At 51.1% G+C, this 15,269-nt stretch overlaps 7 protein-coding genes across 7 annotated transcripts; 4 read left to right on the top strand and 3 right to left on the bottom strand.

Moving 5' to 3' along the window:
- Positions 1 to 347: 347 nt before the first annotated feature.
- Positions 348 to 2,116, bottom strand: N7506_001057 (alpha-1,2-mannosyltransferase ALG11; the record flags this gene model as incomplete). The annotated part of the gene is made up of 2 exons (XM_056950353.1): positions 348 to 1,680; positions 1,734 to 2,116. 2 exons carry the CDS (start codon positions 2,114 to 2,116, stop codon positions 348 to 350), a joined length of 1,716 nt encoding a protein of 571 aa, XP_056816268.1.
- Positions 2,117 to 2,317: 201 nt separating this feature from the next.
- N7506_001056 (putative mitochondrial export translocase Oxa2) lies at positions 2,318 to 3,328 on the top strand (the record flags this gene model as incomplete). Its single annotated transcript, XM_056950352.1, has 1 exon — positions 2,318 to 3,328. The coding sequence occupies one exon, from the start codon at positions 2,318 to 2,320 to the stop codon at positions 3,326 to 3,328; it is 1,011 nt and encodes a 336-aa protein (XP_056816267.1).
- Positions 3,329 to 3,918: 590 nt separating this feature from the next.
- On the bottom strand, positions 3,919 to 5,810 carry ptcF (type 2C protein phosphatase ptcF; the record flags this gene model as incomplete). The annotated part of the gene is made up of 3 exons (XM_056950351.1): positions 3,919 to 4,030; positions 4,084 to 5,100; positions 5,155 to 5,810. The coding sequence occupies 3 exons, from the start codon at positions 5,808 to 5,810 to the stop codon at positions 3,919 to 3,921; spliced, it is 1,785 nt and encodes a 594-aa protein (XP_056816266.1).
- Positions 5,811 to 6,105: 295 nt separating this feature from the next.
- On the top strand, positions 6,106 to 8,361 carry N7506_001054 (transcriptional repressor TCF25 family protein; the record flags this gene model as incomplete). Its single annotated transcript, XM_056950350.1, has 1 exon — positions 6,106 to 8,361. The coding sequence occupies one exon, from the start codon at positions 6,106 to 6,108 to the stop codon at positions 8,359 to 8,361; it is 2,256 nt and encodes a 751-aa protein (XP_056816265.1).
- Positions 8,362 to 9,118: 757 nt separating this feature from the next.
- N7506_001053 (PQ-loop repeat-containing protein) lies at positions 9,119 to 10,264 on the top strand (the record flags this gene model as incomplete). Its single annotated transcript, XM_056950349.1, has 5 exons — positions 9,119 to 9,208; positions 9,256 to 9,839; positions 9,897 to 9,946; positions 10,002 to 10,060; positions 10,115 to 10,264. The coding sequence occupies 5 exons, from the start codon at positions 9,119 to 9,121 to the stop codon at positions 10,262 to 10,264; spliced, it is 933 nt and encodes a 310-aa protein (XP_056816264.1).
- Positions 10,265 to 11,204: 940 nt separating this feature from the next.
- Positions 11,205 to 11,850, bottom strand: rpp1 (ribosomal protein P1; the record flags this gene model as incomplete). Its single annotated transcript, XM_056950348.1, has 4 exons — positions 11,205 to 11,251; positions 11,305 to 11,434; positions 11,524 to 11,601; positions 11,782 to 11,850. The coding sequence occupies 4 exons, from the start codon at positions 11,848 to 11,850 to the stop codon at positions 11,205 to 11,207; spliced, it is 324 nt and encodes a 107-aa protein (XP_056816263.1).
- Positions 11,851 to 12,234: 384 nt separating this feature from the next.
- Positions 12,235 to 13,966, top strand: N7506_001051 (uncharacterized protein; the record flags this gene model as incomplete). The annotated part of the gene is made up of 8 exons (XM_056950347.1): positions 12,235 to 12,454; positions 12,511 to 12,592; positions 12,649 to 12,673; positions 12,743 to 13,021; positions 13,083 to 13,249; positions 13,306 to 13,519; positions 13,572 to 13,757; positions 13,814 to 13,966. The coding sequence occupies 8 exons, from the start codon at positions 12,235 to 12,237 to the stop codon at positions 13,964 to 13,966; spliced, it is 1,326 nt and encodes a 441-aa protein (XP_056816262.1).
- Between the last annotated feature and the right edge of the window lie 1,303 nt (positions 13,967 to 15,269).

The following is a 15,269-nucleotide window of genomic DNA, read 5'->3' as shown; positions in this document are numbered from 1 at the left end:
GAATTTGAATTTGGCCCTTCAGCTGTGGTCATGGAATTGATAGCCGCATAGCATTTATAGTATACAGAGTAAGATTGACATATTTCATTCTTATCGGCATAATAAAGTACGGCGATGCCTTGCCAACCTTGGACGACGATGGAAAAAAAGACACCGAGAACGACCTCGGGACTACTCCGTACCAGCAAGACGTTGGGATCCATAGGAGGGCAAGATGTAATGATGCCAATTACTTGAAACGAATGTCCAAGCTTGCAAACATACGATCCGGCAGTATTCTAGATACGAGCAAAAGAAGGAAATGCTATTCGTCTATTTCCATAGGGATATCACAAGAAAACCGGTTGCTACTTCGTCGCTTTTACAAGCTTCTGCACTTGATCTAGCCACTTCCGGGAGAATTCCTCTTCAGTGAAGCGTAGTGCTGAGCGACGCGCCCGCAATCGCATAGCAACCTTCTCCTCCTCTGGCAAAGCAAGGGCTGCCTCGAAAGAAGCAGCAAATTGCTCCTCGGTCTCAGCTCGGAAGCCAGTTGCTCCATCTCCAAGGTCGATGACGATGTCTTCACGTGGACCGCCCGAGTCATGGGTTACGCAAATGAGACCAGCAGCCTGGTACTCGACGACGCAGATGCCAAAGTGCTCATTCCACATGCCGTTGACACCAACGGAAGCAGTAGCGAGGTGGGATAGCATGGCGGGCCAGCTGGCATCGCATACGAAGGTAGTTTGATCGCGGATGCGGAGCTCGTGGGCCAACAGGCGCAGATTGTAGATGTGTGTTTCGTCGGGGCTGGCGTGCCGGACGGATCCGATGAGCACCAGACGGGGCTGAGGCTGACCAGCGTAGGCTGGATTGCTGGCTCTCTCCTGTAGGAATCGTGCAAAGGATCGCAACACTAGTGGGTGGTTCTTCTCTGGTCGGAACTGGGCAATGTAAAGCAGTACGGGCTCACGGGTCTTCTCACTCTCAGCGTCAACGGCGATGGTTGATTCCAATTCCGCGACTGCTGTCGGGGGAAAGACCACTGCCGGTGATGAGGCGGTTCCGTCGCCAGTGCTAGAAATGGTTTTGCTATCAGTGCCCCAGAGCTTGCGGATATGCGCTGCTGTCCAAGAAGAATTGCACATAACAACATCAACGTGTCGGCCAACCCAGCCGTATATCTTAGCGAAGATCTCCCAGTAGTGGCGCTTGATGGTTCCTTTCCACCCTTTGCCGGCGCCAGAGTTGATACCTTGCACTCCAGTCTTGTCGTCGAGAGAAGCAAGCATGTCGGTTGAGATGGTTGGGTAGTGGACGTATGCACCAACCGGCACCGTGGGGAAGAGCCACTTGCATAGTGCAAGAGTAAAAGCATAGCCCATGGTGTCAACAAACACATCAGGCACGAGGAGCGTCAGAGCATCGTAGGCAACAACTAGCGAGCCCAGCGATTGTCCCAGAAGCGTCATGTAAGGGTATGAACTGCTAACGACATATTTGCGGGTCGTCAGGTACAAAAGTACCACAGTCGGGGCGTGTAGTTGAATGTTGAACCGGCGCTCCACTCGCTGCAGCATAGCGGCCTTATTCACTTCGTGATCGCCGGTATAGATAGCGCAGATTGCCTTCGGCCAACGCCTTTGGGTTGCGCGGACTGCTTCCCACAGCACTCGTTCACCACCACCGCCAGCATTGCTATGGTTCTGGTCAGCACTGTACGTAATACATGTGGAGTGCGAATCCCATACCAGAATGGGTGAAAGAACCCAATAATGCCATCCCAAGTATCTGAGCTACTGGGATTGTCTCCAGCACTGCTGCTGCTCTCACTGCTCGTCGCAGTTTGTACCCCACTTGGACCCGAGCTGTCCACCTTCTCCCAGTCCTCATCATCGACGCCGTTGCGGGATAGTGAGGCTGTTGAAGCCTTTGGTCGTGGAGCGCGTAGTTCCTCTTCCTCCGATCGCGCCCGCGCGATCACGTATTCACGGCGAGTCCGGGTTCGTCTCCAGATCAGGCATCCCACTCCCCGAAAGATCAGACCGAGCAGAGTGCCTGTTAGCTTCGGAAGCAGAACGGCCGTGGCGGTCAAGACCAACACGGCCAGAATGGCGTTTGATAAAAGGGCCATAGTTAAAAAGGCAAGTTTGATAGAGCCGTCATCAGTTAAGCATAGTAGAATTTAAAGCAAAGCTGATCCCACAGTCAGAAGTGCCGCTGTCAACAAGGCGATCAGGCCAATGCGTAATTTACATACGTGTCACATGATGATCTCCAGATTCCGATCTCCGCGCCGCAACTCTTCACTTTTGGACATATCCTGATTATTATCATGTATCCCCTACGCTCAGCTTCGGCTTTGCGCTCGGTGCCGCGAGCTGCAAAATTACAACATTTACAAGCTCGATACTTCCATCCAACAAAGCCAACGCATTCCGCGATCGACACCTTCCTCAACGGGTCCACGGCTATTATCCACGGCGTCCATACAGTCTCCTACCTGCCCTGGGCTGCCTCAATTCCCCTCACGGCCGTCTTGGTTCGCTCTTTTATTGGCTTCCCTCTACAATTATATTCTCGGATCCGTGCACAGGAAGAAAAACGACTCCAACCACTCATACAGTCCTGGTCGGCGGTTTACAATGAGCAGGCAATGTTGACAGCAGCCTCCCCCGAAGAAAGAAAAAGGCAGGCCAGCAAAATGATTCAGCGCCGAGCAAAAGAGATATACAGCATTTGGGGTATCTCGAAACTGTGGCGCCCACTCATGTTCCTACAAGTACCAGTCTTTCTTGCCTTCATGGAGGGACTGCGCGGGATGAGCGGTAACAATCAAGGAATTGTCTCGTGGCTGTACTCGTGGGGGAACTCTTCAACCCCCGAATCAACAGTTGAGCTTATGAGATCGAGACTGGAGCCCAGTTTCATGGATGAGGGCGCTCTCTGGTTTCCTGATCTGTTGGCCGGTGACCAGTCGGGCGTGCTGCCAGCCCTTCTAACCGTTTCGATATTGAGTAACATGGTGGCTGGATGGAAAGTCAAGTCATTGAAGGAGATTTCAGATCTTCCGAAACTCCAGATGTACAAGGAAATCTTCTTCCGTGGCTTGCGAACGTTCATTCAACTTTTTGCAATCCAGGTTGGCATCATGAGTTACGTCAACCAGCTACCAACTGCTTTGCTCCTCTACTGGATCACTAGTACCAATCTCGCTACTCTGCAAACCTGGTTCTTGGATAAGAAAGTCTTTGCCCAGAAAGAGCTGAAACCTTTCCAGAAGCGCTTCATAGCCTTCGAGAAGCCCGGCGAGAAAGATCCCTTCCAGTTGAAGAATTTGCGTTGATCGGATCTGTCAAGGTGGTTCATGGGAACAACCACACTTTGTGAGGTTCCTTTGTTCTCGAATCGACAATTTCGGCACCATTTTCCCCATCTGACTGCTTTGATGGCTTTTGCTGTTCTTCGGGATTAGGCCTAATTCCACTGCCCCGGCCAACACCACTGACTCCAACTAGAATCTTGGGCGTGACTCCTAAGATTCAATTACCGAACACCTGCTACGCCTGGTCCGCTGGCTCGGACCAGGTTGACAGGCCCCTCGGGCTCTGCTCTCTCTCGCTTTGCCGGCACGCAGCAGATTGTTCTTGGATGTCTAGTCGGTACCCAATCCATCGACTGGTTCGGTGTTGATGTACAATGTTTCTTCATAAACCCTACATGTACAATACTCCCCTTCCACTTTGTCTTACAGAACACAGTACTACAAAAACCTCGGAAGCATATATAAATGAGGAAAATTGAGCCAATGATTCTAGCTCTTGCGGAAATTTCATTGAAACCACGCCGGGCACAGCCCAAATTGTGCCTTATCAAAAATCCGCCATCCCTCGAAATGCTTCACAGAAGTGCAACGTGTTAAAAGGACGAAAATGACTATAGTTTAGACTTGACGGGTTGCTCAGAGGCACTTGCTTCCTTGTTGATCTCAACAGTGCGTGAGTCAGGACCCTGGCCGAAGAAGATAACCTCAACGGTGACGTCGTCACTAAAACAAGAGTCAGCAATCTTTTTGGGATCAGGGATAGTGCGAATACATACCGGTAGCGACGAGAGTAGGGACTTGGCAATGTCAGTAGAGCACAAACCATGTCCTTGTCCTTTCCGCCCATAGCGTTCCGCACAAGATGCGTAGCCGCGTTCTTGTCCTCGACGACGAACCGGCTAGCTGCACCAGCAATATCATACTGCTGCTGGCGGATAGGGCGCCGTTGACCTCCGGCCGATCCATCAGCCGCGGTCTCGACGGGCAGCTCCTTCTGGCTACCAAACCAACTCTGCAACCAAGCCTTGCTAGTGCTGCCGCTTGCCATCGCAGACTGCTGTTGCTCGACCCACTGGCCGACGAGGCCGACAACCTCTTCGTTGCTCAGCATCTCCCACAAACCGTCGGTCGCCATGACAATGAAGTCACCCTTTGAGGGATCGACCTTGGTGGTGGTGATGACGGGCTCAGCAGTAACGTAAGGCGGTGTCTTCAACATGGGGTGAGGGGTCCGTCCAAAGAACTTGGCTTTGATAACATCCTGGACATCTCGGCTCCACTTGTAGAAAGCATCACCGAACGCGCGACTGGGCTCAAGCTGGCCCAGAATTCGACCGTTCTTAGTCACGTAGGGCTCGCCAGGGTGCTCCTCACGCAGACGTTGAATCTCTGATGGCGTGCCACCAGTCTGGTCCTCGGAAAGCGCCTTGGCGGTCCATTTTCCACTAGGGCCACGACGACCGAGAACCGCACGAGAGTCTCCGGTCACTGCGACCTTGAGATCCTTGGACTGGGAATCGTAGAAGCTGAGAAGAGCACACGATCCGGAGAGAGCAGGGGCGAGAAGCTCGGCGGCAACGCGGCGTTCCTTAGACTTCAGGACCTCCTTCACACTTTCGTGCACAATGTCATGGTCGAGACGAACGAAGCCCTGCTTGATGGCAGAATCAATGGCCTCGGATGTTGGCACGACAAGTGATGGGTCGGCAGAAGCACTCTTGTAGGTAGTGTTCAGTTCACGGGCGACATATGAGATCAACACATTGCGCAGTTTGGCAGAGGTTGTCCAGCCCCTGTTTCACATTAGCCAATCCGACTGAAATTGACCAACCCTTAATTCAACTTACGAGTGGCCATCAAATACTGCCCAGAACATCCAATCACTGCTTGGTTCGCCGTTGCTAACAGCAGCCACGGATGCCGGGATCTCGACAATCTTCTCCGCATGGTCATCCTCGATGGGGGAATTGCTGGCAACTTGAACCACGTCATATCGGACGACACCCTTGCCCCGGTTCACCAAGTATGACTCCTCATTCTTGCGTAGCTTCTGTGTTGCTTGCTCTGGTGTCAACATCTCTAGGACCTGGCGATCTGAGTCGTCTGTATGTTTGGCGAGGGGCTGGTCCCCGGAGAGCGTGGCAGTATAGAATTGGTCGCCGCTGACTAGCAATGCACGGCGCGTGGACTCTGTGGGATCTTCGGCGTAGGCGGAGTTAAGGGCACTAGATGCGAATCCCCGGATTTGAGAGGCGGCTGATCTCACGGTGTCACCCTGATAAGTATACCAGGCCCCGGAAGCAACGACGGTGGATAACACGGCGAGTGAGAGGGTTCGGCGATGCATGGAGGTATTGGCAGCTACCGGAGCGTTATATGAGCGCTTGCCACTGGAGTATGATCGAAGACCGCGCAGCTGGTTGAAGGAGAACGGGCACGGCCGCTTAGCGGCGATATTGGCAAGCCGAGCAGTACGGCCCGCTTGAACTGTCGCTTGTCGCATTGCTTCAGGGTTATAGAGGAGTCAATGTGTTCCCCTGCCCTAAACAAGGTAAATCACAACTCCGAAAGATAATGGAGAAGTCTCAAGCTTTGAGGTTTGTCGAAGAGCTGGCCTGGAGATACGTCACGTGGATACGTTATCAGGTACAGCGCTAGTAAAGGGCGCTAGTGCCAATTGGGATCTGTCGTCATTCCCCGCGGGTTTGCTTCTGGGCTTTTTTTTTATTTCACGCTCATACCTCTCGCGTTGTTAGCACTTTTCACGTCATTCCACGGCATATGCCCCAGTGTTAGCAATGTCTTCACGTGCGATTCGAAAGCTGCAAAAGCTTCGTGAGCAAGAGCAACAACAGTCAGAGCTTCAACATGAGTCAAGCGAAGATGAAGCCCCGCGCCCCGCAAAGCCGAAATTCAACGCGTTCGATTTGTTGAACATGGGCGATGATGACGATAACGATAACGAAGACGAAGACGAAGACGAAGGCGTGGAAGGAGGCATCGAGCATTCACAACAGGAACCCGCCGTACAGCCTTCAGAGCCCGAGCCTGCGCCAAAGTCCAAAAGTTCGAACAAGAAAAAGAAGAAGAAGAAGGCCTCAAAAACCTCTGCGTCGGCCAGAAGCTCTCCTACAAAGCCCAATGAAGAACTGGATGACTTCGATGAGGCTTTGAAGAAGCTATCGGTGGGTGGGAAGAGAGGTGCTAGTGCAGGTCAGACAACCTATTCCGTATTTCCACAGGAGGCTTCTTCGTTCCCGAAGACGACAAACGAAGTGCTTGGTATTGAGCCCCGATACCTTAATGCGAACAACGAAATGCGCCGCCTATTTGGAAACGTTGTCCTCGAAAACTTTGATCAGCCAGCCGATGCTGGAGCTGGCCGCCGCCGAGATCGCAATCGACAGATGATCGACCTTGCGCAAGCTCTGACGGGAAGATACAGCCCAGCGAGTAGAGGTTTGAGCCTAGGCGGTGTCACACAGCGCAAGAACGTTCTGATGCAAGGCAAGGACGAATGGCCACGTGCACCTAGTGGAGGGCTGGGTATGGAAACCGAAGGAAGCTACTCCACGGGCGAAACTCTGTACAAGCTCGTCCACAACACCACCTACCAAGATGTGCAGAGACAATTCGAGCTCTGTGTTGAATCGATGGATCCACAGAGAATGATCGGTCATCTCCAGTACAATCCCTACCACATCTCTACCCTTCTCCAGGTTTCAGAGATCGCCAAACACCAAGGTGATCATGCCGTATCTGCCGATCTAATGGAACGAGCTCTCTTTAACATTGGCCGCTCGGTCCACTCCTCGTTTGCCAAACGTCTCAAGGGTGGTGAAGCCAGATTGGACTTCATTCATGCCGAGAACCGAGAGCTCTGGCTGGTCGGCTGGCGATACATTTCCAACCTTGGCATGAAGGGAACTTGGCGAACTGCGTACGAATGGTCTAAGTTGTTGCTTAGTCTTGATGATAGCGATCCTTATTGCATGAAACTACTTATCGATCATCTTGCACTTCGGGGCCGAGAATACGCTCAATTCGTCGAAATGTGTACTCAGACACGCTTCAGTCGAGACTGGGAGGATCTCCCCAACATCCAGTGCTCTTTGGTCATGGCATATCTGCGTCTGAACAAGCCCAAGGAGTGCCGGGAGCAACTTCAGCGCGCCATGTCCCGCTACCCGTGGGTGTTCAGCAGACTGGCTCAAGAGCTTGACCTCCAGCATGTCCCGCAGGCTATCTGGGGCAAGATGCCTCCTACAGGCTCCCACGAACTACTTATGGAACTCTATATTGCCCGCGCTAAAGACCTCTGGAACACTCCCGAGGCAGTCGCACTCATCATGGAAGTCGCTGACTCTATCTCCGGCGAGGCTGAGCCTATTGAGCCACCAGAGATCACATTGGACATTGCCCGTCATGTGGTGCTATCCGACCTGCCTAAGGTGATGACCCATCTTCCCAACTACTTTGTGGCTGGTCGTATCTCATCTTCCGATCCCCTTCCACCGCATGATTCCGAAGCCCACCGGCAGCAATCTGAGCCGGCACCCGTGTATGTGGCTCCTACCGGCGCTGGTGGCGGTGGTGGAGAAAATTGGCTTGATGATCTTCTGGGTCAGCTCAACAATCCCAATCCCGACCCAGACGATATCCAGGATGGCCCGAGAATCTTTGGACGCTGGCGCGGTGGAGATGAAAATGAAGACCAAAATGAAGACCAAAACGAAGGTGCAAACGCGCCTGATGATGACCCTTATGAAATTCCATCATCGCGTGCTCCGATTGGAGATCGAGCAGCCCTTCAAGGGTGGCTTTCGCGAGAAGGACTGCAGAGCCTTCGGATTTTCTTGTCCCAATATGGTGTTGACCGAGGTAACTGGAGCGAAACAGTGTTAAACTTTGCTCCCTTGAACAATTATGTGGAAGCCTTGGACAGTCTTCCACCGCCTGAGCGGCAACGAGTGTTGGAAGGCACCATCAAGGACTCTCTGGGCGATCTCGCTGTGAGCGTGCTAGTGGACGAACTTGAGGGAGATGAGGAATAAACCTCCGAGGCTGTGGTTCGCATCGCAAGAAACTTGACTGTTTCGCAAATCAACCTCTAGGGCTTGGAACTGTTCGGGTGTGGGTGCACAGCTTGTACAAGTTCATGTAATGTACTAGTAGGTAATTGATCATATCGGTATGATACATAATGAAAAATATGATACCTATACCTTGATGACCTCGAAAACCTTGAAAGATTCATTACCTAGGTAATAGATACGAATATTGTAAATGGTGAGCTCTATATAACCTCGGAATCACATCTCCAAGCCTTGGAGGATGAGGAAGTATATATCAGTACCAACCACCGAGTCGGAAAATTGATACAGGGGGATTAATGATCGCCAATAGGGATGCAGGACAAGTGATATTCATGTACTTCGGCACTCGAAAGTACAGACATCTGCGTCTTAACTAAATCCCGTCGCATTGCAGTTTGGACTAACTACTCCCGAGCTCTGTATAATAAAGAGCCCATCATTGGCTGATGATAACCATGTGCGTCATCCCGCAAGACATTTCTTTGATTTTTGGTCAAATGCACATCTCAAGTGACAGGCAAATCTAGTAAATTGTACAATCTCAAAGATCACCTCAATAACCAGCACTACTACAAATATCACCGCTAGCGCTACTATATTGACTCGATCTATGAAAATTTGCTGTGCTCGGACCCTCAAGCGGGTGAGCCGAGTACATTCCGTCATAGCCTTATCTCCCTCGAATTTTCTTCCTCCCTTCTACACACAACCAGCCATGGCACACGAGAGCATACCTCTAACGGCCCGAGAGGCCGCCTCTGGCATTCTAGGATCTGTCTCCATGACTTGCTGGATCTTCCTTCTGGTATGTCTTCAATATGGAAATCCACCCTCCCCTCTAACCGCCAATAGGTCCCCCAACTCATCGAGAACTACCGCAATGGAAACGCCGAAGCCATTTCCCTCCTCTTCGTCTTCGTCTGGTTTGTAGGCGACGTCGCGAACTTGGCAGGTAGCCTCATGGCCGGGCTCGTCCCCGTCATTGTCGCGATCGCCATATACTTTTGCATCGCCGATGGCGTGTTGATCTCGCAATGTCTATACTACAAAGCGCGCGCGCGTGAGCCCGCCCACCGTCGGCGCTCATCTACCGAGACACCGGACCCAACGACACCACTGTTGGGTCGGCGCTTCAGTGACTCCTTGCCTGGATCGCGCCGCCGGTCGTCGGCCTCACAGCGCGCATACCAGACTCGACGCGACAGCGAGGTCGAGGACCCGCTCGCTAAGATTGTCGAGGAAAACGATTTTGGCCGTAAGGCGTGGCTGAAGAACTTTGTCAGCATTGCTGGCATCTTTCTTGTGGGAACCATGGGTTGGACCATGGCGTGGCAGACGGGGATGTGGGAGCCTGCTCCGCTTGAGAACAATGACCCCTCGGATGAGGCTACCGGGGGTTTGGTGCTGGGCTACTTCAGCGCTTTGTGCTATCTAGGGTAAGTTTTCTGTCTTTCCGGGACTTGGTTTTGAGCTGGATATTGACGATTTTGCAGAGCCAGACTGCCCCAGATCTACAAAAATTACAGCGAGAAGTCTTGCGAAGGTACGTCTGTTGTTATTTGTGGTGTTTTGAATTTTTAACATTGACTGTTATTCAGGATTGTCGCTTTTGTTCTTCATCCTTTCTCTTTTGGGCAATGTGACCTACGGCGCAGGCGTAAGTAACCGCACTTCGTCCTCTCCGAGAAGCATACTGACCTTTCCAATACAGATTCTTTGCCACTCCACAGAGAAGGATTACTTCCTCACCAACCTCCCATGGCTAATTGGCTCCCTGGGAACTATGTTCGAAGATGTGATCATCTTCGCCCAATTCCGAATCTACGCTGCCCAGGAGCCTCACCCTTCAGCAGTTCTCTAACTCTTTCTTCCCTTTTCAGGTCACTTGGCCCCAAGTCGCCTTGTCTGATTTAGAATCAAAAACCAAAAGCCCGATTGATGCGCAGCTACCTGGACCGCGAGGTCTTTTTCAGGTAGCAAAAGTGGTGCTGGGCATCGACGAATTTGGAACTAGCATAGCGTTGTACTTTTACTTAACTAGCAATGAAACGTCTTCGAATTTACTCCGTGAAGTACTTAGTCTCCACGCGAGATCGGGCCCGGACCCTAAATAGGTCTGAAATTAGATCGCCTATGACGTCGGACTACAAAAAACAAACTAAAGCTCAAGTCAAACATGCACCAAATTTGGCTAGCCAATCTAGGTTGACCTTGAGTGACCGGCCGTTGGTGATATGCACATCAATGACATACATACAAGATAGTCAGTCAAGTCCAAAAGCTTGGCAACAAAGACATGACGGCTACGATCTACATTCAGACCCAGATTGAGAATCAAGACGGCATTCGTTGGTTCATGATCGCATGACAGACAAAACAAGAGGACCAAGCAGCAGTTGGATCCATGCAAGGGGCGACAAGAGCATCATACATCTACTCGCCAGAACCAAGTCGGAATTTGGTCATGGACAATTCAAGAAGTGTGCCAAACGTCATTCTTCAATTCCCCTAATCCTGGAAGCAACAATAGTTTCGGAATCGCAGCGGCATCCGACCGAGTCCACCTCGACAGTGACGAGGCACACCGAGCACCCAGTCTCCATTGAATGTCATAGTCCGCTTGAATTCTTTTGCTAATTTTCTTTTTTTCTTCCCCGGGTTCTAGGTCGTAGCGGGGGTCGTGGAGTATCGAGTACAAGAGAGAATCGTCGAGGGAGCCGCATTGCGGCAGCGTGAAAAAAGGTGTGGGATAGAGAAAAAAGGAAACGAGTTCAAATTCGATACGGAGTTTTTTAAGACGCTTAGTCGAAGAGACCGAAGCCCATGTCCTCATCGGACTCCTCCTTCTCTGTAATGGGGTTAGAGCTGACTCATGTCTCAGTGGGATTTGCCAATGCTTACCCTCTTCCTTCTCCTCCTTCTTCTCCTCAGCGGGAGCGGCGGCACCACCAGCGGCGGGGGCACCGGCGGTGGCGGGACCAGCGGAGCCGACGTTGGTCAGGATCTCCTTGATGTCCTTACCCTCGAGGGCCTGTAAGTGGTGTAAGTGACCGAGTCTCAATTGGCGCGCGCGGGTGTTGTTTCGATGTCGGTGCAGCTGGAAAAAGTTCAGATATTTACCTTGGCGAAGATGGTGGCCCAGATGGGCTCAACCTCCTGGACCTTGGCGGCACCGAGGATGGTCTGGATCTTGTCGGCCTGAATAAAGATTCGAGGTCAGTCACATATTTCGCGTAGCGGTCGTTGAGTCCAGTGGGTTCGCGGCGGCTTGTTGTATTTCCTCCCAAAGCCCATTTCCGATATAGACATGAAAGCTTCAAAGTTCCATCTTCAAGCCTCCACGAATCCACCAATTTCAACGGAATTTGGGATACGTACGGAGACCTCAATACCGTCATCGGCCAGGATGAGGGCGGCGTAAGAGACAGCGAGCTCAGCGGTAGACATGTCGACGGGTAGACTGGGTGTCTTGAAGAGGGTTGGGAATAGGAAAGAAGAAGAGAGGAGAACGCCAATGATAGACACCCGCACAGCGTCGCCCGGTGTGTGAAAAATAGCCCTCGCTTAGGGCTTGGACTAATCGGGGCTAGCGCTTCCCCCTCCTCGTGACTTGTACGCTAAACTACAAACGGAAGAAAATCAAGATGACCTAACTGCGCACGGGCCACATTGATAATGTATCTCCCTATCGATCCAGTAATTGACATCACATCCCGGTGGGGTACTAGACCATCGTTTGACTTGTGCTAACATCCAGAGTCACCTTTGCCCTCTGACCGCTCGCATTATCATCATCACTTCTTGAACCAACCTTGCATCCGTGCTCCCAAGATGGAGTCCCCCGCAATCCCGGTCCCGCTGGATCCGCGGGAACAGCCCATCCTCGAACGACTGCTCCGAACCCGCGACGCCCTCTTGCTTATCAAACAGGACAAGTCTTCCTACATCAAGTCTCGTGACGTTCTTCCTCACTATGAAGAAGTGATCGCGGAGGTTGAGAAGCTCAATGTAGCACGCAAAGAGCAGGATCGTCGCTTGACCCATAACCGCCGTGAGTGCCTCGGAGATCGCGCGCTCAAGAGGAGAGTGACTGACGCTTTATGGTAGTGGACTATGTCTTGGACGACTGCTTTCAGTTAATTTCCTTACTTTTCTTAACAGTTGGAAGGAATAATGAAGCTCCCGCAGTGTAAGATCGACATGCTTGACCCCGCGATCTCATGATCATGGCTAACATCATGCTAGTTACTCTTTGGCGGCCACCATTCAGGTACATTCCCATACGATGAATTCTGTGATAGAAACACACATCAAGATTTGAGAACTAACATCTGCGCAGCGTTTACTTGACCATCTTGAAGAGGCCGGTTTCTACAGCTCCAAGGATCTAAACTCAATCACCAAGACTTTGGAATCTACCCGCGAAACACTTGAGCGCGGTCGCGACACATACTCACCGGCTCTTCTCACACTCTTGGAAAGTCGTCTTGAACAATGCGAAATCTCCTTGAAGAAGTTACAGAAGGGCCTTGCGGCGCTATCCCCTCCTCTGGCGCAAACACACGAGACGCTAGTTTCCATTCTGCGGTCAACATCCGCTGTTAATACACGATCAAAGGTATATATCTCTCAATGATGTGACTTATTCCGCAAATACTAACCAATACCCCGTTTCTCAGTTCTCCGCATCGGAAGTTAATGGTCTTCGGGAACAACTGAAGAAGATTGAGAAGACAACCAAGGATGGAAACTTTGTGGACGCCGAGGGCAACATTCTTGCAGGTCAGGATGAGGTCAAATCTCTGATTAGCCGCTGCTGGCGATGGACCGAGATTGTGCTCGAACGGTGAGTTTTCGGATAGGCTCCTTCTGGTGATTGAATAGTTGCTGACTGTGTCACAGTGAGGGGAAGATCGATGAACGCTTCAGAGACCAATATGAGCGGTTGCTGGAGATCCGCAACCAGTTGGATCGCTTGTCTGTAACCCAGGCCTGGTCTCTGCGCGAGACAGATCTTTTCGGATTCCAGCGAAAGCTTGACCGAATCGACGAGGCCCGATCCAACGGAAACTTCGTTGACGCAGAGGGTCAACCAGCTGACCTTCACGCACAACGCGTAAGAACTGATCCCTTCTTCATGCAAACGCCCGATGCTAATAGCAAGATAGACACTGCTTTACCTTATTCGCCGCAGCTACGCATACATCTACGCGCTGTTGATTTCATCTGAGCCCGTATCCGAAGCTCTTCTCCCAGTCTATAATCAGCTTCAAACCCTGCGCCGCTGCTTGATCGAAGTCAAAGAGTCTGGGGGCGTCTCAAACTCCCGTGAACTTTACCCATACAGCATGAAGGTATGTTAACAAGCGCACGTAACAAATTCTCATCAACAAAATGCTAATGAACCCAGCTCAACTCGATTGACAACATGCGGGTAGACGGAAAGTTCTACGTTGGCCCCGATATTCCCGAAGGTCAAGGTAGTGTGAACAACCTGCTTGCCGAGTGCTACGACTACGTCTGGGAACTGCGTGCTGCAGTGGTTGATGAAGAACAGTCTTAAGATACTGAGCTCAGTAGACTTGTCTTCTAACCGTGATCTATCTCTTTTCTTTCCTGAAGCTTAGCTATGGAAATTCCTGGGCATCTACTGGTCCTGGATTGTATGATCAGTCTTGTCTCCTTTGTTTTTACCGGCGTTTGAAATGGGGCGGCTTTTGGTCTTCTCCTGGCATCTTCAGGATGGGCACATCTATAGGTGTACCCTTTGTCATATTCAAAATCAATTTTAACTTCATATCCCTGACCTGCGAGACACATCAGTTGCAAACTCACTTGGGCAATGCCTAATCTTCCATTGTAGCCAGCCATCGTTGCCCAGATCAAATGCCCTCTTTCCAAGCAAAGTATTGGTACGTGAAATATAACGTGATAATGGCCACGAGATACGCACCCAAGCCAAACGCAGACGAATTGTCCGACGTGGTTGTGGCGTAAATGATCACCGCAGCACCAATCACAAGCATTATCATGAGTATTGACAGTAGAATGAAGGCCCATTTCAGACTTTCATTGATCCGGACCCCCAACCAATAACACGTTGCCCGTCATGCCCTGGTAGGCGAACTAACGGAGACAACAATTTTTTGGGGAATGTAGTTGTCCAAAATTTGTCGGTATGAGGCCCTGGCTTCAACAGGTGATGCAATGGGATATTTGCGACCTCGACATCTTCCATGGGGAACGGTTGGTAGGTATACCTCCCTTGCTTGACCTCAACTTCTGGGGGTATGTTTCTCGTCTTGAACCACCCAGGACAAGATTCTAGTCCGACAGGAATCAATTGAAACTGGAGAAGGAGTTAGGAACGGCTTTCAAAGTTATCTGCTAGTCTATAGTCAAAACGTACTCGAACGAAATCTCCTGAATGGATCTTGTAAAGACGCATTTCACTCAAAGCAGAGCGAAGCAATCTGGGCCAGCTGAAGCATGCCAGAAATGACGGTGATCTTGGTAGCGACTTGGATATCGAATTCAATATATTGCGAGCCCAGGAGGGACAAGCCATGGAGATATTCCATTCATGGCCTCCACGAACTTTCTGATATTCTTGAAGAATTTGTTGAAACAGATACTGGTCAGTAGTGAAAGGACCGACTTCAACATGAACCAGGGCTGCCAAGCTCCTGGTGTTGACACACAATAGCAGAAATTGAGACGTCTGGACCCCAGAGATGGCGCTGACGGATTGATTGTCGTTGACTTGCGAAGATAGTGAAGGTCTGTCGGGTTGATCATTGCGTTGTGCTGCATTACTGCTAGCCATAGTTGAACTCCGGCCGGGACTCAAGTGGACTTCAGGTGGA

The sequence above is a fragment of the Penicillium brevicompactum genome (assembly GCF_028827555.1).
Source record: "Penicillium brevicompactum strain IBT 35665 chromosome Unknown utg000001l_segment0_segment0, whole genome shotgun sequence".
Lineage (NCBI taxonomy): Eukaryota > Fungi > Ascomycota > Eurotiomycetes > Eurotiales > Aspergillaceae > Penicillium > Penicillium brevicompactum.
Note: the sequence above shows the minus strand (reverse complement) of the source record. Positions and strands in the feature narration are given on the sequence as shown.